This window comes from Pelophylax lessonae, assembly GCF_965119305.1.
Source record: "Pelophylax lessonae genome assembly, chromosome: 10".
Lineage (NCBI taxonomy): Eukaryota > Metazoa > Chordata > Amphibia > Anura > Ranidae > Pelophylax > Pelophylax lessonae.
The window spans coordinates 185633358-185657313 of NC_138777.1; the positions used below are offsets into that span (position 1 = coordinate 185633358).

The following is a 23956-nucleotide window of genomic DNA, read 5'->3' on the forward strand; positions in this document are numbered from 1 at the left end:
ATCTGCAAGAAATGTACAGATACGCCTTTGTTGTCATTAAAATTTCATTTTCAGCCCCTTCCATATTTAAGACTGCAGCTTGCTACAGTTTTTATTAACCTGCATTTAATTTGTTTTTAATATGGTTCATAAATGGATTGCAATTTTAATTCACTTTTTTTGTTGTTACAGTTTGTGTTTTGACAAATAAAATAAAAAAACTAAAAAAGCATGGAGAACACGGATTGAACCAAGATGGTATAAAAATGTAATGAAAATGAAAGACATTAAAAATAAATGTTTATACGTAAACTATAGAGATGTATTTTTTTTTTTTCCAAAAATAGATATTTTTCTTTGCATATTCTGCCTTTTTAAGTCTAAATGCAACAGGGGTGTCAAACTCAATTTCATTGTGGGCCGCATCAGCATTATGGTTGCCCTCAAAGGGCCGGTTTTATCTGTAAGACTAGCTGTCCAGAGCAGCCCCCCTTCCCTAGACATCAGATGTCAATAACCACTCCACCATCAGAAGTTAAGAGTCTCCCATCCTCCCTGCACCCCCCCTTACCTTGTTCTGCTAGTGGAAACGCAGGGTCTGAAGGAGGACCAGAGGAGGGCTGCAGTCAGCTGCCGAAGTCTACTGAAGTTAAGGAAGGTAGAGACTAGGAGGTGCGAGAGGAGCAGGATCTGAGGATGAGTTCTGTCCTCTCTGCTGCCAACTGCTAAGACAGGGAAGGAGGGGGGCAGAGGCAAGCCTCTCTGTGGCTGCATGGAGAAGCACAGAATCTGGCAGAGGAGTTCTGTTCTCCTCTCTACTGCTGACTGTTGAGACAAGGTGTGGGTGGAGATGAGGGGGGTGCTGCAGCTGCAGTGCGAGGGCCACATGAAATGGCCTGGTGGGCTGGATTCGGCCCACAGACCTTGTGTTTGACACATGTGCCCTACAACATAGCTAAACATGTGATAGATCATCTATTGGACTGTGTGTATTAAAGTGATTGTAAAGTCTCGTTTTGCACAGAGCAGTCCAGATCCTCCTCTTCTCAGGTCCCTTGTCGGCACTCCTCTCCCCTCTCTCCTGCTGAGTGCCCCCACAGTATTAAGACATGGAGCCACCGCCCCTCCCCCTCTTTCTCCTCATTGGCTCACTGCACTGCACTGCCGTCTCAACCATTCAGGAGGGAGAGTCGAGGGAGCTGAAACACTTCTGCAAAATCGATGGATAGAGATGGGGCTCAGGTAAGTATTAGGGGGGCTGAGGGGCTGCTGCACACAGAAGGCTTTTTATCTTAATGCATAGAATACATTAATATAAAAAAATCTTCTGCCTTTACAACCACTTTAAAGATCTACACAGCCCTATCAGAGGTCGCAACCTGATTTTGCTCCTAGGTGTGTGGTTAGCAGTGCCTAGTACAAAGTGTGTCTCGATTGGAAATGAGTTCAAAATATGTATTGATTGAGAACATCAAATAGAGTCAATGTTTTCAGGGGAAAGCCCCCCTCCCCCCCTTCTTTAGGGGTTGAACACTGGTTTGTAATAGAATCAGGATGGAGTTCATTGGAAAGCCTAAACTAAAAAAGAATCCAGGTATGGATATTTTATACATAGTAACATTTTCATAACAGTTTCGGCCGTACAAATTTCAATGCATCTATTAAACACTGTCTGTGTGCTTTTGATGCAGTATAAAAACACACTGGACTGCATCTGATGTGAACAAGTCTTAAAAGTTAACAGTAGTAAGTCACATGCATCTGGACTCATACCACAGCCTTTGTAGCGACAAGGATAACTCAGGTCCCATAAATAAATTATCAGCGAATGTGTCAAGATGTTCAAGATTTCCAAGAAAAGGAGGCGTGAAAGTTTGTGAAATGGTAAAATGGGATATACATGGGTGAAAGATGGCATCAAAGACCACAGTTATAATTACCAATTATCACATGGTGTCTGTGGAAATGATTGAATTGTGGTTGTTGGATGAAAAAAGGTATTTTCTCCTCCCTTGAGGCAAAGTTAGCCCAAAAGCATCTGTTATGTCCTCCTCTGGGTTACAAATCCTTTGGATTTTAAATGGTGTAACTTAAAAGTTGCATCTGTTTTCAGACTGGTTAACTATGTAATTATGGAAGGATGAACACATGGCTGAGAGCTGAGAAACCTCCGTAATAGAATATGTATATTACACCCTGTTTACTGCCCTAGACAAGGACTCAAACATTTTCAAAATTAATGTAATTTGCAAATGCTCTTGGCATTAAGTCTAAAAAAGCAGAACAAAAATAGAACTGTATGTGGACTAGCCAAAATAAAGTTCCAGGTGTCAACAGTTGTCTGTGTAAAGGCCCGTACACACGTACCGATGGTCGGCATACAAATGTTCCTCTTTTCTCCCCGGGATGTCGGTGTCTGCTGAAAAGTGCAAAGACAGCACAAGGACAGCACAAGAATTTTGTCCGCCGACTGCAGAAGTGATGTCATGTAATGGTTAACTTTCCCTGTGTTTTCTATTTTCTGAGCATGCCCAGTCTTGCAAATCTGCGGTCTGTCGGCCGAATTGTGTACTGACAGGCGAACAATCGTCCGTTCTGGTGTCGGCATACAAATATTTTCATGTTTGCACGAAAGACTTTTGTCCGCGGATTGTGCGCAGACATCTGTCGGAGGCACCATACTAACACGCGTACAATCGGCAGATCCTTCGTCCACCGACGTTTGTATGCCGACGATCGGTACGTGTGTACGGGCCTTAACATGTTCCAGCTCTCCCAGAGTTACAGTCATCTGCAATGTTGCCTTGGCCCACCACATTGCAAGTACAAATCCTTCACTTCAGTTAACAAATGAATAAGCTAATTCTCCCTCATATTACTATTTTAAAGGCAGTCATATCCATCATCCTTCATTTAAAGTGACTAATTCATGAACCAATTTTAGGTTAGAAGACTTTGATGGAAGCAGATAGTCCTCAACTAGTGGACCACATACTAGGGCATTGAGTCAGTTCCTTCAGAATGCTGTCACACAGATATTTTACTTTATTATAGGTCACCTTTATAGAGTATCAGAACACTGCAGAGTTGTCTGAGCATAGAACTGATCCCAGACTGGGCTGGCTGTATTATCCCTGGTTCCATTCCCTGTGACGAACATGGCAGCCAGGCACACTATAGTTCAAGTCAGAAAAGAGACAGTGCATGCCTTTTTGTGGTTTATTTGCTGGTTTAACCTGGGTAAGGTGTGGGTGAGCCTTGGGATACTCCAAACTAACAGAAATGTAATGGAGGACACCTCTAACTGTTCTGTCTCTTCAGGGTGCAGGGTGTCTTGTCTCTGGTGAACTCTGGTCAACTCTACCAAAGGTGACAATGACAGTCTCTAGGATCCTTAAGGCTTGTACTTACTGTGCCCTGGGTACTGTAAAGCTCTCTTGTAGTACAAGCCAGCCTCTCTACTGGATGCCTCCAAATCGGATCCTCTGTGGGCTTCCTGCACTGCTTTCAGGGACTCTGAACATGGGTCCCTGAGCTCTAGCTGGAGTTGGGGCCCAGATGGATTTCCTCTAATCTGCAGCTAGCAGCCCAAAGGGCATTAGCCCTCATATAGCCATTATTATATATATATATATATATATTGTGAGAGATTAGCTTGGTGGCGGGTATGGATGACCCCTTGGGTAGGTGCGTTTACACAGGGAGATAGCCGAGAAGTGGTTGCAAACAATAGTTTGGTTTATTCTTGCAATTTACTTCACACAAGTGCAAGCGTAAAAAAACATCAAAATAAAAATAAAACACAAAATAAATCCTTGCCACTGTGGGCGGCTACCTTCTCACACACAGGAACCTATCTAAGGAAGTCTGTCTCCAACCTACTGTTGGGCAGACTTTGCTGATCCTACATTCAGACACTCAATAGTCCATGTTTTTCTCTTCACACAACAAATGTCCATTGAACATATCCCTTTACTCTTCACATAGAACACATTCCTTTGTTTGTCTCTTCACATAGCAAACAGTTCATTTATTTCTTTTCTCAAAGAAATAGTCCCAGACCTCACCTTGAGTAGTCTTCAGTCTTCATTAATTTCCCCTTCACACAGGAAATGTCCATTGGTTTCTTTTCACATAGAAACAATCCTTGAGTAGTCTCCACACTTGTTACCCTCCTCAGCGCACATCGCTTCAGGAGGTCTTCCCCTCCTATGCTCACACAGCTTCGGGAGGCACACATCTGACTGTCCTCCTCTCCCCAGCCCACACGGCGTCAGGAGGCAGCAATCCTTAGACTTCCTTTGGACAAATTATAGAGGCCTTAACTTCCTTATTCCGAACAGCTGAAGGCCTTTCAACTTCCTTAAGCTGTCCTGGCTACCTTTTCAGCAGACACCCTATAGTAATTGGTGAATTTTCTAAACCAGGTGGAAATGTATCTCCTGTCTGTGACTACATCCACAGATTTAACTGACTTCCTGTCACAATATATATATATATATATATATATATATATATATATATATATATATATATATATATATATATATATATATATATATATATATATATATATATATACACATATATACAGTCAATCAATCAATCCGGAAAGTATTCACAGCGCTTCACTTTTTCCACATTTTGTTATGTTACAGCTCTATTCTAAAATGAATTAAATCCATTATTTTCCTCAAAATTCTACAAACAATACCCCATAATGACAATGTGAAAGAAGTTTGCTTGAAATTTTTGCAAATTTATTAAAAATAAAAAACAAAAAAAATCACATGTACATAAGTATTCACAGCCTTTGCCCAGAACTTTGTTGAAGCACCGTTGGCACAAAATACAGCCTCAAGACTTTGTGAGTATGATGCTACAAGCTTGGCACACTTATTTTTGGGCAGTTTCTCCCATTCTTCTTTGCAGGACCTCTCAAGCTCCATCAGGTTGTACGGGGAGCATCGGTGCACAGCCATTTTCAGATCTCTCCAGAGATATTCAATGGGGTTCAAGTGTGGGCTCTTGCTGGGACACTCAAGTACATTCACAGAGTTGTCCTGTAGCTACTCCTTTGTTATCTTGGCTGTGTGCTTAGGGTCGTTGTCCTGTTAGAAGATGAACCTTCGCCCCAGTCTGAGGTCCAGAGGGCTCTGGAGCAGGTTTTCGTCAAGGATGTCTCTGTACATTGCTGCATTCATCTTTCCCTCAATCTTGACTAGTCTCCCAATTCCTGCCACTGAAAAACATCACCACAGCATGATGCTGCCACCGCCATACTTCACTGTAGGGATGTATTGGCCAGGTGTTGAGTGGTGACTGGTTTCCTCCAAACATGACACTTGCCATACAGGCCAAAAAGTTCAATCTTTGTTTCATCAGACCAGAGAATTTTGTTTCTCATGGTCTAAGAGTCCTTCAGGTGCCTTTTGGCAAACTCCAGGCAGGCTGCCATGTGCCTTTTACTGAGGAGTGGCTTCTGCCTGGCCATTCTACCATACAGGCCTGATTGGTGGAGTGCTGCAGAGATGGTTGCTCTTCTGGAAGGTTCTCCTCTCTCCATAGAGAAACACTGGAGCTCTGTCAGAATGACCATTGGGTTCTTGGTCATCTCCCTGACTAAGACCCTTCTATCCCAAACACTTGTTTGGCAGGGAGGCCCACTCTGGCAAGAGTACTGGTGGTTCCAAACTTCTCCCATTTACGGGTGATGGAGGTCACTGTGCTTATTGGGACCTTCAATTCTGCAGGAAATTTTTCTGTACCCTTTCTAAGATCTGTGCCTCCATACAATCCTGTCTCGGAGGTCTACAGACAATTCCTTGGACTTCATGGCTTGGTTTTAGCTCTGAAAAGCCCTGTTAACTGTGGGACCTTATATAGACAGGTGTGCACCTTTCCAAATCATGTCCAATCAACTGAGATTACCACAAGGGGACTCCAATCAAGTTGTAGAAACATCTCAAAGATGATCAGTGGAATCAGGATGCACTTGAACTCAATTTTGAGTGTCATGGCAAATGCTGTGAATACTTATGTACAGTACATGCGATTTTTTCATTTTTTTATCTTCATAAATTTACAAAGATTTCAAACAAACTTCTTTCACATTGTTATTATGGGGTATTGTTTGTAGAATGTTGAGAAAAATAATGAATATAATCCTTTTTGGAATAAGGCTGTAACATACCAAAATGTGGAAAAAAATGAAGCGCTGTGAATACTTTCCGGATTCACTGTATACATACACTATATTACCAAAAGTATAGGGTTGCCTGCCTTTACACGCACAAGAACTTTAATAGCATCCCAGTCTTGGTCTGTAGGGTTCAATATTCAGCTGGCCCACCCTTTGCAGCTATAACAGCTTCAACTCTTCTGGGAAGACGGTTTACAAGGTTTAGGAGTGTGTCTATGGGAATGTTTGACCATTCTTCCAGAAGCACATTTGTGAGGTTAGACACTGATGCAGACGAGAAGGCTTGGCTCGCAGTCTCCGCTCTAATTCATCCCAAAGATGTTCTTTCTGGTTGAGGTAAGGACTCTGTGCAGGCCATTCAAATTCTTTCACCCCAAACTCACTCATCCTTTATGGACCTTGTTTGTGCACTGGTGCACAATCATCTTGGAAAAGGAAGGGGCCATCTCCAAACTGTTCCCACAAAGTGGGGAGCATGAAATTGTCCAAAATGTATTGGTATGCTGATGCCTTAAAAGTTTTCTTCACTGGAACTAAGAGGCCAAGCCCAACCTCTGAAAACAACCCCACACCATAATCCCCCCTCCACCAAATGATTTGGTCCAGTGCACAAAGCAAGGTCCATAAAGACATGTATGAGCGAGTTAGCCTGACCTCCTCACGGCGCGACTCTTGAAAACGTTGCAGAGCTCTACTACTCCCCGAGACACGTATCTGACTGGGCTTCTTCAGTAGGTGGAGCACTGAGCTACTAGTGACGTTATATAGCTGCTAATCAACCTCTATAGCAACCAGCAAACAGTCTCGCGGGAACCGGAATTAAGATGCCGCTCTCATATCCTTAGCCTGCCGAAACTAAAATATCTCCACTTGATAATTGGAGACACTTCACTCACACAAAACAAATAGAGATGATAGCTAATAAAAAGCCATACTACAAAGCCATACTACAAAAATAACATGGGTACAGGTAAAATACTTCCAAATATAAATCCCCATTTGCTGGAACATCTCCATCAAGAGATATTGGAATGCAGATTCTTCCTTCTTCCGTGAAACCATGTAAACATATATTACATTACATGTTGTCAATATATACTGCTCAAAAAAATGAAAGGAACACTTTGAAAACACATCAGATCTCAATAGGAAAAAATCTCATGCTGGATATCAATACTGATATGAACTGTGAAATGTGTTAGGAATGAAAGCATGCCACATCCTTTGATGGAAATGAAAATTATCAACCTACAGAGGGCTGATGTCAAAGACACCCCGAAAATCTAAGTGAAAAAATGATGCAGCAGGCTATTCCATTTTGCTGAAATTTAATTACAGTAACTCAAAATGGTACCCAGTAGTTTGTTTGGCCCCCACATGCTTGTATGCATGCCTGACAACGTCGGGGCATGCTTATAATGAGATGACGGATGGTGACCTAGGTTATTTCCTCCCAGATCTGGACCAGGGCATCATTGAGCTCTTGAACTGACTGAGGTGCAACCTGGCGATGTCAGATGGACCGAAATATAATGTCCCAGAGGTTTTCTTTTGGATTTCGGTCAGGCAAGCATGGGGGCCATTCAATGGTATCAATTCCTTCATTCTCCAGGAACTGGCTGCATACTCTTGCCACATGAGGCCGCGCATTGTTGTGCACCAGGAGGAACCCAGGACCCACTGCACCAGCGTAGGGTCTGACAATATGTCCAATAAGTTTATCCCGATACCTAAAGACAGTTAGGGTGCCATTGTCTAGCCTGTAGAGGTCTGTGCATCCCTCCATGGATATTCCTTCCCAGACCATCACTACCCCACTACCAAACAGGTCATGCCGAATGATGCTACAGGCAGCATAACGTTCTCCAGGGCTTCTTCAGACCCTTTCAAGTCTGTAACATGTGCTCAGGGTGAAAAAAACACAACAAATGGATGGGAATGTGAGTGCTCCCCACAACAAGTGCAAGTTGGCACAAAAGTCACAAATAAAATGTCTCAAGGATAAAAAGTCTCATTTAATGTAAAACTTGGCATAAAATACTGGTTAACAGGATATATCCAAATGATAGGCAGTACCTGCAATGGAAGTCAGGGAGACAGGTGGAAACATCTCACAGGTCTCACAAATTTGTGGAGACAGCCCAGGGAGCAACCACACACAGGGAGTGGAGGGGAGGGAGATCCGTAAGCCTCATTAAATGAGACTTTTTATCATTGAGACATTTTATTTGTGACTTTTGTGCCAACTTGCACTTGTTGTGGGGAGCACTCACATTCCCATCCATTTCTTGTGTTTTTGCACTTTTCTCAGCTGGGTCTGAGCATGGGACAGCTGCACCCCTGACATGGACTTACTGGCACCTTATATATGGTCGTCCATCCCATTCAGCTTGACACCACAGGTGTTTGGGTTTTCTGATTATCCAGTTTACAGCACCAGGATTTTTTGTGTGTTCTTTGTGCTCAGGGTGAACCTGCTCTCATCTGTGAAAAGCCCAGGGCACCAGTGGAGGACATGCCAATTCTGGTGTTCAATGGCAAATGCCAATCGAGCTCCACGGTGCCAGGCAGTGAGCACAGGGCCCACTAAAGGACATTGGGCCCTCAGGCCACCCTCATGAAATCTGTTTCTGATTGTTTGGTCATTGACATTCACACCAGTGGCCTGCTGGTGGTCATTGCATACAAATGAAAAGCAGGCAGTCCACACCATACACATTAAGGGGTGATAATACATGGCCTTTTTTTCGAGAGACCTTTGATTTACAAACTCTACTGGGACATGACTTATAAAGTTTTTTTTAAGTGTAGTTTAGAATATAAAAGGTTTTGGCCGTCTATGCGAATCATGCACTTTATATCAATTATATTGTACTGGCTTGCTACACAAAGGTACCACACTATGTGCAAAAATAACAAAATTTAGCAAAATGAAAACATAAAAAAAGTTTATTCATGTTGAAAAAAGCAAAATAAAACCAAACATGGTATTTTTAAAACTGGCTTAGCCCTTTGCAACTATTATTGTTTTCATTTCTTTTGTAACCCTTCATCCAGTTTTAACGTAATGTGAAGGCAGCCATTTTGTAAAAGTATGATACTGGATCAACCATGATGGTGCATACAAGTTCATCTAGTAATAGGTAAATGGCTTACCCACACACTTAGAGTTTTATTAAAAAAAAAAAAAAAAAATGCAGTGCTATTCATCCTGTAAAACTATATGCTAGGATATTTTGTCTGCTGGTAAAAATTTTATTTTTCATACAGAATAAAGTGAATCAGGAAAATACTGTATTAAAGCCACTAGATAGAGCTGATGATTAGTGGAAATACCTTTTTTTTGTAAATTCTTTATTGGAAATACCTTTTTAATAAAATCAGTCTTAAAGAATGGCTGCTTTGCCATTGGGTTCAAAACACAAAATGGCTGCCTCCAGTGTTCCTTGGTAAAAGGGCACATGTTGACCTTTAGAGTCCTGGTTGGATTTCTGCACTTGGTTATTCAAATACTGAAGCAGCCAGCCCACTGAATTTGAAGTCTTCTACCACTTGTTTGGAGTGCTTTATTTTAGCTGACAGGGCTTCAAACACATCCCTTTGGTCCACAGCTATAGCCACTTTGTAAATAAACTCTTCTGATGATTCCAGGCCTCGCAGACCTAGGTTAACGCCACAACCTGCAACAAAGTGGAAAATAAACCTTAGCAACAAATGAAAATACGTGACACACATTTTCTCTGGAGGAACCCAACCTGCTTAGATACATGACAGCTGCCAATGAGGAGGAATATGACAACCTGGACAAATGAAGGCCAGCTCCAAGGGGTTAGAGAAGTCTGTTTTCAATTTTTAATTTTTTTTCACAGATGGGAAATGCAGCAATAAATCATTATTGTACAAAATACCTACAGTACAAGGATATTTTAAGGAGATTTACTTTCATTCCTTGTCTTGGAGATGCTTACAGGAACTAAGAAGCAATCTCTCCAAAGTGAAAGAAATTCCAATGTTAGGGCAGCCATACTGTACATTGAATAAAGTTCATCCCCTTTAGCAGGGATTGGCCGAACTTCAATCTATGTATGGGCAAGCGGCTGGTTGTACATAAGTCCATCTATCGATCAACTTGTGTACAATCAACCTGTTGGGTTTTTTCCTGAATGGTCAGTGCTGCTGGCTATTGCCAGCAGCACTGATCATTTTATTCCAATGGCAGGGAAGTCTACCCACCTTCAGAACAAAACAGCTCATCGGAAGTGATTCTCCCCTTCCACATCTAGTGGATAGGGGAGACGGATTATTTTTTTTGTTCAACCCACTGGTTGAATGAAAATAATGCTTAATGTATGGCCAGGCTCAGACAGTTGCCTCCAGAACATTTTCCTAAATAGATAATTTCCTCTCATTAGCTCTGGTGACAACTTCTGTCTTGGTAATAATGGTCATCAGGCAAATTAGAGGGGTAAATCTGCCAAGCTAGGACACAGATGGCAATAAAATTGGCAGGGATTCTAACCCTTCAGCATTCTTTCCCATGATCCTTTGGAATTGTAAACCTGTTGCTGAGACTGCTCTCATAGTTTCCATGTTTTACATGGACTAGCAATCATTATTTGAGATTTTTAGCTCTGGGCAAAATATGGTATTGCAGTGGAACCATAATATACAATGGTTCTAGGTAGAAACTGACTTTGCCACTAAACTGGAAGTTTAAAAAAGAGCTCCCCCTGTAATGAAGATGGCAGATTCTTTGGTTTTCTGCTTTTCAAATTGAATAGCGCATCTGCAGAAACGGACACTGACAGTGTCAATCTCCCCTAATATAGAAAAACAAATCTGTTCCACTGAAAAATCTTCAGTGGTGATAGATCAGGGCCAGATCTAGCCTGTCTGATGTGGGGGTGCTGTAAAAAAAAATGTCAGGGGCAGAGGATGGGCAGTATACAGGGGTATACTAGGCAGTATATATATATATATATACATATACTTTATACACAGTGCTCAGCATAAATTAGTACACCACAACAGTTTGTCAGAAAACCTTTACTTTCCTTTCAGAATCAAAAATTTTCTATGGGACACTATACTACAAAATGGCCCAGATTTGTCAATTTGCACATACAAAAAGTATTTTTCCTAACATATTCATTCAATATCATGTTGAAAAATGAATACACCCCCAATGAAAGACTTAGGAGCAAAGCTAAATTTTAGACAACAAAATTCTTATTAACAAGAATTCAACTACAGGTGAACCTAATTATTCCTTAGGTTTCCAGCGCACAGTTTATTATAAAAGGGCATTACTTAACAAGGAAAATCCCTTCCCATTTTAGTGGCACCACATGGAAGAGAAATGTCACAAGGCCTGAGAAAGAAAATCTTATCTTTATACAAGAAAGGTGAAGATCAGCAAAGTTTTACTTATCAGTCAGAATACTGTAGCAAAAGTGATACAAAAATTTAGCAAAGATGGAACTGCAACCATCTCACAGAGACATCCAGGCCATCCACGGAAGTTAACACCTTGACAGGAGCGTCTTCTATAGAGAAGGGTTGAAGAAAATCACCATGCATGTTCACTGCAGTTAGCTAAAGAAGTATAAAGAAAGCCACATTGGGATGATTGTTTCCCGTGACACAATATGGCGTACACTGCAGAGGAATGGCATGCATGGTCGTCATCCACAAAGGAAGCCTCTCCTAAAGCAAATGCACAAAAAAGCCCACTTAGAATTTGCCAGGGCCCATGCTGAAATTAAAGAAGACTACTGGGACTCTGTACTCTGTAGAGTGATGAGAGCAAGATCAAAGTTTTTGGAACTGATGGCTTCAAAACTGTATGGCATCACAAAGGTGAGGAGTACCCAGAAAAATGCATGGTGCTTACAGTGAAACATGGTGGTGGCAGTGTCCTTCTGTGGGGCTGCAAGAGTGCTGCTGGTGCCCAGGAGCTGCATTAGGTGTTATCATGGTATCATGAATTCACAGATGTACTGTTCTATATTGAAAAAGAAGACGCTACCATCACTTTGTGCCCTTGGTCATCGTGCACTTTTCCAACATGACAATGATCCAAAACACACTGTTGCATTTCTGAAGAAGAACAGGGTGAAAGTGATTCAGTGGCCAAGTATGTCTCCTGAACTGAACCCAATTGGGGAACATCTCTAAGGAGACAAGCATCACTCCCCATCCATCATCCAAGCTCTAAAAGAGGTTACAATATGTTGCCAACTTGTTCATTCCATGCATAGAAGACTTGGTGCTGTCCTTACAAATCATGGAGGTCATAGAAAATACTAGATGAAATAGTTTTTGTTGTGGGGATGTATTCATTTTTGTATCAACTAATTTGATTAAAACTGAAGATTTTGTAATCTAAGTTATATTGTTAACCTTACTTTCATGTAATAAGGTAAAGAAATGTTATTTAAAACTCAGTTTTGTCAAACTTTTGGAAATCATTGTTGTGTTCATGGAGATATTGATTAAAATCTTACTTTTCAAAAGGGGTGTACTCATTTATGCAGAGCACAGTATATAATATATATATATATATATATACACACTATATATATATATATACACACATACATACATACATACATATCCACACACACACTATATTGTCAAAAAAGTATTGGGACGCCTGCCCTGACACGAACATAAACTTTCAGGGCATCCCAGTCTTAGTGTGTAGGGTATAATATTGAGTTGGCCCACCCTTTGCCGCTATAACAGTTTTTCGACTCTTCTGGGAAGGCTGTCCACAAGGTTTAGGAGTGTGTCTATGGGAACCTTTGGTATTATGGTGAGGGGTTGTTTTTCAGGGGTTGGGCTTGGGCTTGGCCCTTTAGTTACAGTGAAGGGAACTCTTAAGGGGTCAGCATACCAAAACATATATATATATACAGTGTACTGTACATACAATCTATATGTTTACCAATACACACACATACACACACATTCATACACACTTAACACACTATTAAACACAAAGATTAGGCTAATGCCATTGGGGACCCAATCCTGTTACTATAAAGGACTGAGCCCAGTCTGATATGGGATTTACAGCCACAGTCTAGGTAGAAAAAGCCTGTCCCCTATCAGCATGCTGTGGAGTGGAACCTTTGCTTTCTGTATTGGAAGCAGTGATCTCTCTCTGCAGAAGTCCACCTACTGAGTCAGAGCCAATGCTATCCAATGGGGGGCATTACATTTTCTGATTGCAGACTGACTATGTAGGGGGTTTGCTAGATTCTGCAGATAGGCCACTGCTTCACCAGAAGGAGCACAATTCTCACTCTGCAGCTGCTGGCAGGTGACAGGTTTTTCTACCCAGGCTGTAGTTGCTTTAGAAAGAATGAATATTAATTCAATGCCCCTGTGATGTTCAATCAATCTTTAAGAATTATTGAACTAATGAATCGTTTTTATGTTAAATAATCCTAAACAGGGTAATGTGGTTCTAATTTATCTGCATTTAAAGAAGCTTGAACAATTATATCGATTTTCAATAGCTGAATAAAGGATGCATTTCTTGATTATGCGACATGCTGTGTTGCATATCTTACTTCAATCAGAAGAGGGAGCTGTGCAACGCAACATTCATTGTTTAAATGTAATACAATTGCCAAGACAAATTTAGACTTCACAAAGATTAGATTCTTAGCTTGCCAGCGGAAACTACAAACTCATAATACAGAATTGCAATCCATATAGCTGTAAATTGACCAGCAATTCTGGTTTCCTGAAATGCTTAGTTTAGACAAAGTTTATTGATCTGAATGACTTATGCCGTTTGAGAAGGAAAGTGCTTTGGAAAGTGCTATAATAAAAGGCAAAGGGTTTGATGGTTGGTATTATTTAGCAATAAAAGCTTTTATATCAATATATTTTTATGTTACAGCAAATGTCTGTTGTACTCATGTAAAGGGGACACTACATCTAAATCATCTAACACAAATTTGCCTAGTATGTTTTTCCATAGTGTATCTATATTCCTGCACAGGGCTTATATTTGCACAAAAAAACAAGCTATTAAAATATAAACTGACATACAGCTGAGTCCATCTGTTAAGCATTTTGGCTGAATGCTGAGCTAAAAGAGGCAAGTTGGCCTGCCCACGACAAAAGAAATGGAAGAAACTCTGACATGGAGATTGAAGTGCCACAGCAAAAGGTTACATTCAGAAAGAAGTTTATTGATTGGGTGCAGTAGTAAATGCATTTTGGGGCCCTGAAATGACCCCTTCATTAGGGCTTCAGACACTGTGTCAGTCTCCTTGTTATAACGCACTCGGGATCCATTTGTAGGCAAGTGCAGTCTACTTTCTCCACTGCAGGTGGTGCTCTTCCGCAGAAGCACTGCAGTTAAAGAGGAAGCAAAGGGGAACCAATTTCCTCTAAGGTTTCCTTGGTCCCTGTGGAAGCATCCAATTGGTTGCTGCCGCCCCATTTGACTCTAGCAGCCATCTTGGGTCAGGCAGAGCATATTTAAGGAAAACATACAGGAGAGCGCAAACATCTAGTGCATTACCAGAAATTAATGTATTTATTTATGTATAAAATGTGGAAGATGACAAAATGAGTACATATGTAGCACCCTCCTAGATAGGTGCTAGGCAAAGGCATAGTTCTTTTGCTCTGCCTGCTCATCAGGAGAGCCTGATTGTTAGTTAGGCCTGTTGCATGTGTCCATGTGTGATTCACTTGGTCTGAGGGAGTGTCCCCACTGTATCCAATAGGGGAGCCTGTTATTAAGATGTGTTTATGGTTAAGTGTCTTTCTCCCATTGAGTAATTTCCCTATTTCACCTCCTAGGTGTGCATTCCTATTGTTAAAGGAGTTAATGGAGTCACCTATTGTTTGTCTGTTTGCTAATCCTCCTGGCTGTGATTAGTCTTCTGTCAACTTTACCTCATTACCTAACCATTGCGGAATGTGTATCTCTGTTCAATTAAGTGATTCCTTTGGTTTTAACTGTACCTCAACATCTTGTCTGTGTATGATGCTTGAGTAAAGGGCTGGTATTAGCTATCGGCTTGCTGGAAGGCTTAGGAGGGCAGGAGGCACTGTTTGGCAGAGGCATTAAAGTAGGGTGCAAGGCAATCTGTCACAGGTTCTTTACCCGTTTCTGAAGGTGCTCCCTATTTTGTGGAATGCTGCCGAATTAGAGCCAGTATGCCCAATAACAATTTCAGTGACCTTTAGAAATCCAACGCCCTATTCGTTCTTGTGTTTGGGAAACTAGCAATGACAGACTCTATATATTTCTCCAAGTTCTGGTTTCCTTTACTTTTCCATTTAAAGAAAAATATCAAAAGAAAGGCAACAAAAAGCTAACACTCTGAATTCTAGTTCATGTGCAGCAATCTGAAATCTGTTGAATCTGACACTAAAAACCAGACATAACATACTGGCAGAGCAGCTGCTGGTTTGTAATACGGCTATGCTCCTGGTTTGTAATATTTAATTAGTGCTGGTCAGTCTATTTCTGTCTATGACATTGGGTTTGCAGCCTAGAGGAAGAGTTAAAAGAAATAGAGATGGCCTGTACTTACTTCTATAAGTTACTGGTCTCAGAATTTAATTATATACGCCATACCTGTACATTTCTCATTACAATCGTACTTATTGAAATTCATAATGAACAATAATACAATGTAGTAAGGCACAGAACAAGCCTATGGAAGCTAACACAAATATGAGGTTGGAATTTGTTGTTGATGTTGTTCAGTCATTTAGCCGTGTCCGACTCTTCATGATCTCATGAAAAATAGCATGCCAGGCTTTTCTGTCCTCCACTGCCTCCTGGAGCTTGCTTACCTTCATGTTCATTGTTTCAACGATGCTATCTATCCATCTTGTTTTCTGTCGTATTCTTCTCCTTTTTCCTTCCACGTTTCTCAGCATTAGGATATTTTCCAATGAGTCCTCCCTTTGCATTAGGTGGCCAAAGTATTCGAGTTTCAGCTTCAGGATCTGTCCTTCCAGTGGATAGTCAGGGTTGATTTCATTTAAGATTGACTGTTCCAAGGGACTTACAAGAGTCTTCTCCAACACCATAGTTCAAAAGCATCAATTCTTCGGCGTTCAGCCTTCCTTATGGTCCAACTTTCACAGCCATAGGTTACTACTGGGAATACCATAGCTTTGACACTTTGTCGGTAGGGTGATGTCTCTGCTTTTTATAATGTTGTCTAGGTTTGACATTGCTTAATTTCCAAGAAGCAAATGTCTCTTAATTCCATGTCTGCAGTCACCGTCTGCCGTGATCTTGAAGCCTAGGAAGATAAAATATGTCACGGTTTCCATTTCTTTCCTTTGCCAAAGAGTGATGGGACCGGTTGCCATGATCTTAGATTTCTTAATGTTCAATTTCAGGCCAGCTTTTGTGCTCTTCTCTTTCACCTTCATTAAGAGACTCTTTAGGTCCTCTTCATTTCTGCCATTAGTGTGGTATCATCTGCATATATCAGGTTGTTGATATTTCTCCCTTCAATCTTAATTCCGGCTTGTGATTCGTCGATCCTGGCATTTTCCATGATACTCTGCATAAAAGTTAAATAAGTAGGGTGACAATATACATCCTTGCCACACTCCTTTCTCAATTTTGAACCAGTCAGTTGTTATATGTACTGTTCAAACTGTTGCTTCTTGGCCTGCATACAGGTTTTTAATAAGACAAGTGAGGTGGTCTGGTATTCCCATTTCTTTCAGTATTTGCCACATATTGTTTTGATCCAAACAATCAAAGGCTTTACTGTAGTCAATAAATCAGAAGTAGACATTCTTCTGGAACTTCCTTGCTTTCACCATGATCCAGCGAATGTTGGCAATTTGATCCCTAGTTCCTCTGCCTCTTTGAAATCCAGCTCGTACCTGTAGTAGATCCCTGTTCACATGCTGCTGAAGCTTAGCTTGTAGAATTTTCAGCATAACCTTGCTAGCGTGTGAGATGAGTGCGATTGTACGGTAGTTGAAGGCGCTGCCTTTCTTTAGTATCGAAATTTAAACAGACCTCTTCCAGTCCTGTGCCCATTGTTGAGTTTCCCAAATTTGTTGGCATATTGAGTGCATAACCTTAACAGCATCATTTTTTAGGATTTTAGATAACTCAGCTGGGATACACTCACTTCCGCTTGCTTTGTTATAAGCAATGTTTTCTAAGGCCCACTTGACTTCACTCTTCAGGATATCCAGTTCAAGACCAGTCACTGCATCATTGTGGTTACATGGGACATACAGCTCTTTCTTGTATAGTTCTTCTGTGTATTCTTGACATATCTTCTTCTATTCTGTCAGGTCCTTGCCATTTTTGTCTATTATCATGCCCATCCTTGTACAAAACTTTCCCTTGATATCTCCAATTTTCTTGAAAAGCTCTCTAGTCTTTCCCATTCTGTGGTTTTCCTCTAATTCTTTGCATTGATTGTTTAAGAAGTTCTTTTTGTCTGTTCTTGCTATCCTCCGGAAGTCTGCATTCAGTTAGGCTATATTTTTCCCTTTCTCCATTGCCTTTTACCTTCCTCTTTGTTCGCCTATTTGTATAGCCTCACCAGATAGCCACTTTGCTTTCTTGCATTTCTTCTTTGAAGAAATTCTTCTTTTGGTATTTGTTGGGGTCATTGAATTTGTTGGGTACTTATTATTTGTGCATCAGAGATTAAAGCACCAAACCAAGAATGAATTGTCCAAGTATACATTTATTCCAATATGCATTAAAATAATGGATGAAGCCAACACATTTTGTGGGCCTTAAAATAAGGGGTGTGGTGAGTACTGAAAAAACTGAAGATGTAAATTATACAGTTTTTTGAGAAAATAAGTTTAGAATTTGTCAGAAGCTGATTGGAGCGATGTGGGGTCTGCAAAGATGTACTTTGTACTTACCAACTTATTTTGCAGCCCAAAAAAACCCCAAATACCTTGGACCTCCAACCTACCACTGAGTCGACTAAAAGTGAAACTGTTGATGGCAAGACATAGGGAGGATTAACTTACTGTGTGGAGACAAATATGAGACATTTGCGGAGACAGGTGCTAAATAGGAGGCAGTAATGGTGAAGCGCCTCTCAGCATACAGAGAAGAATACATCATGAAAGTCTTTCCTCCAGGGACAGATACCATTTACACAGTCTGTACAATGACACTAGGATTTATTGGCCCATTTATATTAGCCGTGGGTTGGACATGTGATGGGAGACTGGTGGTTGACACACAAAGAGGGAGCAGGTATGCATGCCATATCATTGTGCACAAGTGTTTGGAATTTGGGCATGCTTGGACACTATATTCATGCATTATTAATATATATTGTTATTATATATATATTTACATTAGAATTATATTTTGTGAATATCACTTATTTGCCCAGAGGTAGTGCATTGATTTTATTGTAGTAGATCTGGACACTGCTCACTTCTAAGATAGGTGATGTTTGAGGCATTCTAAGTAATGCCCTGGCTGTGCTCCTGGTTCATAAAATCCCCAGTGCTGCTGGGTAATCAATTTCTGTCTATTACATTAAGACATGCTGTCTTGACAAAACTTAGATGAGAAGTGAACAATCACAGCCAGGTTCAAGTTGCATATTTCAAACCATAATTTTTTTGGGGGTATCACTATCTATCTAGATTGCAATTGGTCAGCAAACGAATAGGGGCCAGAAAATTGGACTTGAAGGGCATGGGGGACATAGGGGTGGGGGTTGATCATTCTACTGACTGTTGCCCACCATTGGCAGGAAATAATCAACTTATTCTAGGCTTAGTTTGAGTGTGGAACAAGTAACACTGGTGCGGAAATTGGAGTGTACCATTAGGGCGTACATCTAAAAAGTCAGTCTGCAGGAGACAGTTATACCACAAGTGGGTCAAAAAGGTACCTTAGTAGAAAGTGATTCCTATTACCTTTGCATAAAAAATTGAGTATTTTGAATCTTTGATGTGAGCCCTGAACAGATTTAGGCTTCATGTACACTAAACCTGAGTTTAGGAGCTTTTGACTTTTTTTTTTCCAAGGGCTTTTTAGCAGAGTTTAGGAGCTGGTTCGTTTAGGTGAGCTTCTCTCACCTCCTTTTGTATTTTCCCATGGCTGCCGTAAATGTAGGCCAGTGTACACGAAGAAGAGAAATTAAAGGATGGCGCTCAAGTGTGTTAATAGCTGATAATTACCCCAAAGGAGACATAGATAATGATCCAATAAAAGTTTATTCCATGAATCCAAAGATAAAAAGCAATATGTGTTAAAAATAAGTGATTCCTCCTACCAGTCCATGAAGCCTCTGTATATCACTGCTGCCTCAGCACGACTCCCTGATGTGAATCCCAGGGGAAGGAGAAAGCTGGCAGATGGAAATGGATATGGCATAGATCAGTGAGAAAGAGGAGCGGGTCCCAGCGGAGGTAGGGGCTCACACGGTCCGGTGTGCGGACGCTTCCTGGACCAGAGCCCACGCTGTGCTACGCTGATGCCCGCTGTGAGCGCCGAGGGATCGCACACTGATGACGTCACCGCTGTCAGCCGAGTGTGTGTCCGCGGCCGGCGGGGGAATCACCTGAAGGACGGGGAGCTTGGAGGAAGGTGTTCGCTCGCTTCTACAGAGCCTCCCGATTGCTCTAAGAAGCCGAATGGTGGGTGGGGTAGGCTGGCTAGCCAATGAAAAAAAACCCCACTATATATTAATAGAACTTCAAAGTGCTGATAGAAAAAAGGATGAATAGAAAAATGGAACAAAAGAAGAGAGATATATGTAATAATAAATGTGAAAAATAAAAAACAAAAAAAAATATGAAAAAATATAAAATAAAAAAAAAAAAATGTGTTAGAAAATGATGAATAAAAAGTTTTAAATATTATAAAAATATTAGTGTTGGGCATGTTGGAAACACAGAATGCTTCATGGAGGTAGGAGCTTGTTAATACAAACATTGTCATATGTATAAATAAATAATCCACGCACATACCAAATTGTATACTCATATGATGATATACACATAGCACTTCTACCGTCATTGACAGACCATAAGGGACATCATAGAAAGAATTATCTGAATTATTATTGATGGATCCTGAAGTACGCTTTAGTAGCCTTAGACCTAGCTCGTCCTTCAATCCAGTCCATTCAAAGGGTCCATATATTGAGACCTACTACCAGGCGGTATACAGAGATCTTATCAAACTCTGTAAATCCCCTAGGGACACATTTCACAGTAATCTCAGTAAAACGGAGAAGTTAGCTTTGAAAGCCCTCACTAGCAATGAGGGCATCATTGTGAAGCAGGCTGATAAGGGAGGTAGTCTGGTTGTACAGAATAAAATTGATTATCTCAGTGAGGCCAATCGACTATTGGCCGACACTGAGACTTATATCAAGCTACCCAGTGATCCACTTCCCAAATACAAACTTGAACTCAAATCTCTGGTCGAGAGTGCGTGGCACCAAGGTGTCATTAATGACAAAGAGAAAAATTTTTTACTTCCAGGAGAAGTCAGTACTCCGTATTTTTATCATTTGCCAAAGGTACACCAGTCTTTAATACAGCCACCAGGGAGACCGATCGTGGCAAGTACCAATAGCTTCACAAGCGGCATTTCGAAATATATAGACTTCTTCCTTCAACCTTTGGTGTGTCAACTGCCCTCATATATCAGAGACTCTTCACAAGTACTTGAGGCTCTAAAACCTTACATATGGGAAAAAAATTATATGTGGGCCTCTCTTGACGTTACGTCATTATATACTTCCATACCACACGAAGTAGGACTTCAGGCCGTTACATATTTTCTGAGTCACTCTGGTTCCTTCAATTCATTGCAGTCCATATTTTTAGTGGACTGTATTGAATTTTGCTTACGTCACAATTATTTTTCATTTTTGGACCAGTTTTATTTACAGATCAAGGGTACCGCCATGGGGGCCAACTTTGCTCCAGTATATGCCAATCTGACCATGGGCCTATGGGAAGAGCACCACGTCTGGCACAACAATCCTTTTGCCCAATATGTCGTCTTTTATGGATGATATATTGATGATGTTGTCCTCATTTGGAGTGGCGACAAGGCAATGTTTGAGGCATTTGTGGCACATTGCAATGCCAACTCGTTGGGGTTGTCCTTTACATCCGTCATCGACCCCAATGAGTTGGTTTTTCTAGATTTGTGCTATCCCATGAAGGCCCAAACATTATTAGTAAGAACCACAGAAAATCCACCAGTGGCAATTCATACTTACATTATGCAAGTTGTCATCACCCCGCCTGGAAACGTAACATCCCAGGGGGTCAATTTCATAGACTCCGGAGCAACTGTTCCAATTTAACGGATTATTGTGATCAAGGAACCAGAATGAAGGAATGCTTCCTAGACAAGGGGTTTCCATTACCCCTTGTTGAGGAGGCTTTTAGATCACATTTGGAGCCTAAATTGACTCAGATACGCAACCAAGCCGACAATAACAACAAAAATACAGTTAGGTTCATAACTGGCTACAATGACCAACATAGGGCCATTTCACACATTATCAAGAAGCATTTTAATATTCTTCATCTCGACAGTAGATTAGGTCCCAATTTACCTTCAGTACCACAGGTTACTTTCAAAAGGGCACGCACAATTAAAAACATCTTAGTCCCAAGCAAACTTAAACCCCAGGTGCGAGCTTCCAATGACATCAGGTTTTATTTTGATAACCGCATTGGCACCTATCAGTGCAAGAAACGCGGTTGCCTGACTTGTCAATCTATAGTGCAAGCTTGCACTTCCATCAAAAACAGGGATGACATCTTTCACATCAAGCAATTCATCACATGCTCTACTGAATTTGTGATATATGTATTAAGATGTCCATGCCAATTGATTTATGTGGGTCGCACTATGCGGACATTACGTAAAAGAATAGGAGAACATCGCCGATTCATCCACAAGGGATGCGACAAGCATAGTGTCCCACGTCATTTCTTAAAGTTCCACAACAAGGATTTTAGGAAATTAGAGGTCATGGCAATAGAAAGTATTCCGAAAGGTACTTTGACCGAAAATGAGCGTTTCTCTCTTTTATGCAAAAGAGAGACTTATTGGATTTATAAATTCAATTGCCTAGCGCCCCAAGGCCTCAATGAAGAACTAGAGGTTAATTGTCTTGTCTAAATGTAGGTTTTAACCTTTTAATCTGTTGGTGTAATATTTTTAATATTTTGATTTTATATATACCTTTCGTATTTTAATATTAAGCCTGCAAATATACGGTGAGACCCAGGTGCTTATGGAGAGTTTTTTATGCTAGGGTATACACCCATTTATTTATTATTTTATTTCTAGGTCATATTGATAGCCACATATTTCTCTATGATGTCCCTTATGGTCTGTCAATGACGGTAGAAGGGCTATGTGTATATCATCATATGGGTATACAATTTGGTATGTGCGTGGATTATTTATTTATACATATGACAATGTTTGTATTAACAAGCTCCTACCTCCATGAAGCATTCTGTGTTTCCAACATGCCCAACACTAATATTTTTATAATATTTAAAACTTTTTATTCATCATTTTCTAACACATTTTTTTTTTTTTTTATATTTTTTCATATTTTTTCTTGTTTTTTATTTTTCACATTTATTATTACATATATCTCTCTTCTTTTGTTCCATTTTTCTATTCATCCTTTTTTCTATTAATATATAGTGGGGTTTTTTTTCATTGGCTAGCCAGCCTACCCCACCCACCATTCGGCTTCTTAGAGCCCCCGATTGCCTCCAGCCACAACTTGACAAAGCTACCAATGTAGCGAAACATGTCGTTGTGGCAATCGGGAGGCTCTGTAGAAGCGAGCGAACATCTTCCACCAAGCTCCCCGTCCTTCAGGTGATTCCCCCGCCGGCTGCGGACACACACTCGGCTGACAGCGGTGACGTCATCAGTGTGCGATCCCTCGGTGCTCACAGCGCTCACAGCGGGCATCAGCGTAGCACAGCGTGGGCTCCGGTCCAGGAAGCAGCCGCACACCGGACCATGTGAGCCCCTACCTCCGCTGGGACCCGCTCCTCTTTCTCACTGATCTATGCCATATCCATTTCCATCTGCCAGCTTTCTCCTTCCCCTGGGATTCACATCAGGGAGTCGTGCTGAGGCAGCAGTGATATACAGAGGCTTCACGGACTGGTAGGAGGAATCACTTATTTTTAACACATATTGCTTTTTATCTTTGGATTCATGGAATAAACTTTTATTGGATCATTATCTATGTCTCCTTTGGGGTAATTATCAGCTATTAACACACTTGAGCGCCATCCTTTAATTTCTCTTCATCACATTTACAAGTTATCCAATACTTAGGATTGGGCGAACAGTGTTTTTATGGATATTTGTGTTCTACATATTTGCATGACATTTTCAGGAGACTACCTGTTGGAGTAGCGCCAGAACTCTTTTTTTGAGCCAGTGTACATGAAGCCTTACTTGAAGCTACTCATCACTATTTTAAAAAGCTGAAAGACATTGATTTCTGCAAAGAAAGCAGTTGTTACTTGTCCTGAGTAAGAAAAGGGACACCCCCCCTTCCTCTTCTATTAAAAATGGTGTCATTAGCAGGAGCAGTCTACAAATGTGCAACTAGTGCTGGGCTTTCTCAGAATGCTCAACCAATAATGCAGTGTGAAGGAACCTTGTCTTAAATATGCATTTGTAAAATAAGGGTCAACTTTCTAACCTCTACCTGTTTTATGGTAAGACAGTTTCCTTTCGGAGCTGTGACACTGAAC

At 40.9% G+C, this 23956-nt stretch overlaps 1 protein-coding gene and 1 long non-coding RNA gene across 3 annotated transcripts in view; one reads left to right on the top strand and one right to left on the bottom strand.

Annotated features, from left to right (window-relative positions):
- LOC309565261 overlaps positions 1-23956 on the top strand; it is a 643481-nt gene that overhangs the window by 587879 nt on the left and 31646 nt on the right. The window lies entirely within an intron of this gene.
- Positions 9550-23956, bottom strand: part of LOC309565254 (uncharacterized protein) — a 177391-nt gene continuing 162984 nt past the window's right edge. For both annotated transcript variants that reach the window (XM_082270134.1, XM_082270135.1), the window contains one exon: positions 9550-9861. In XM_082270134.1, coding sequence (XP_082126260.1) covers positions 9683-9861 — 179 coding nt within the window. In that variant the 3' untranslated portion in view covers positions 9550-9682. The remainder of the gene's footprint in view (positions 9862-23956) is intronic.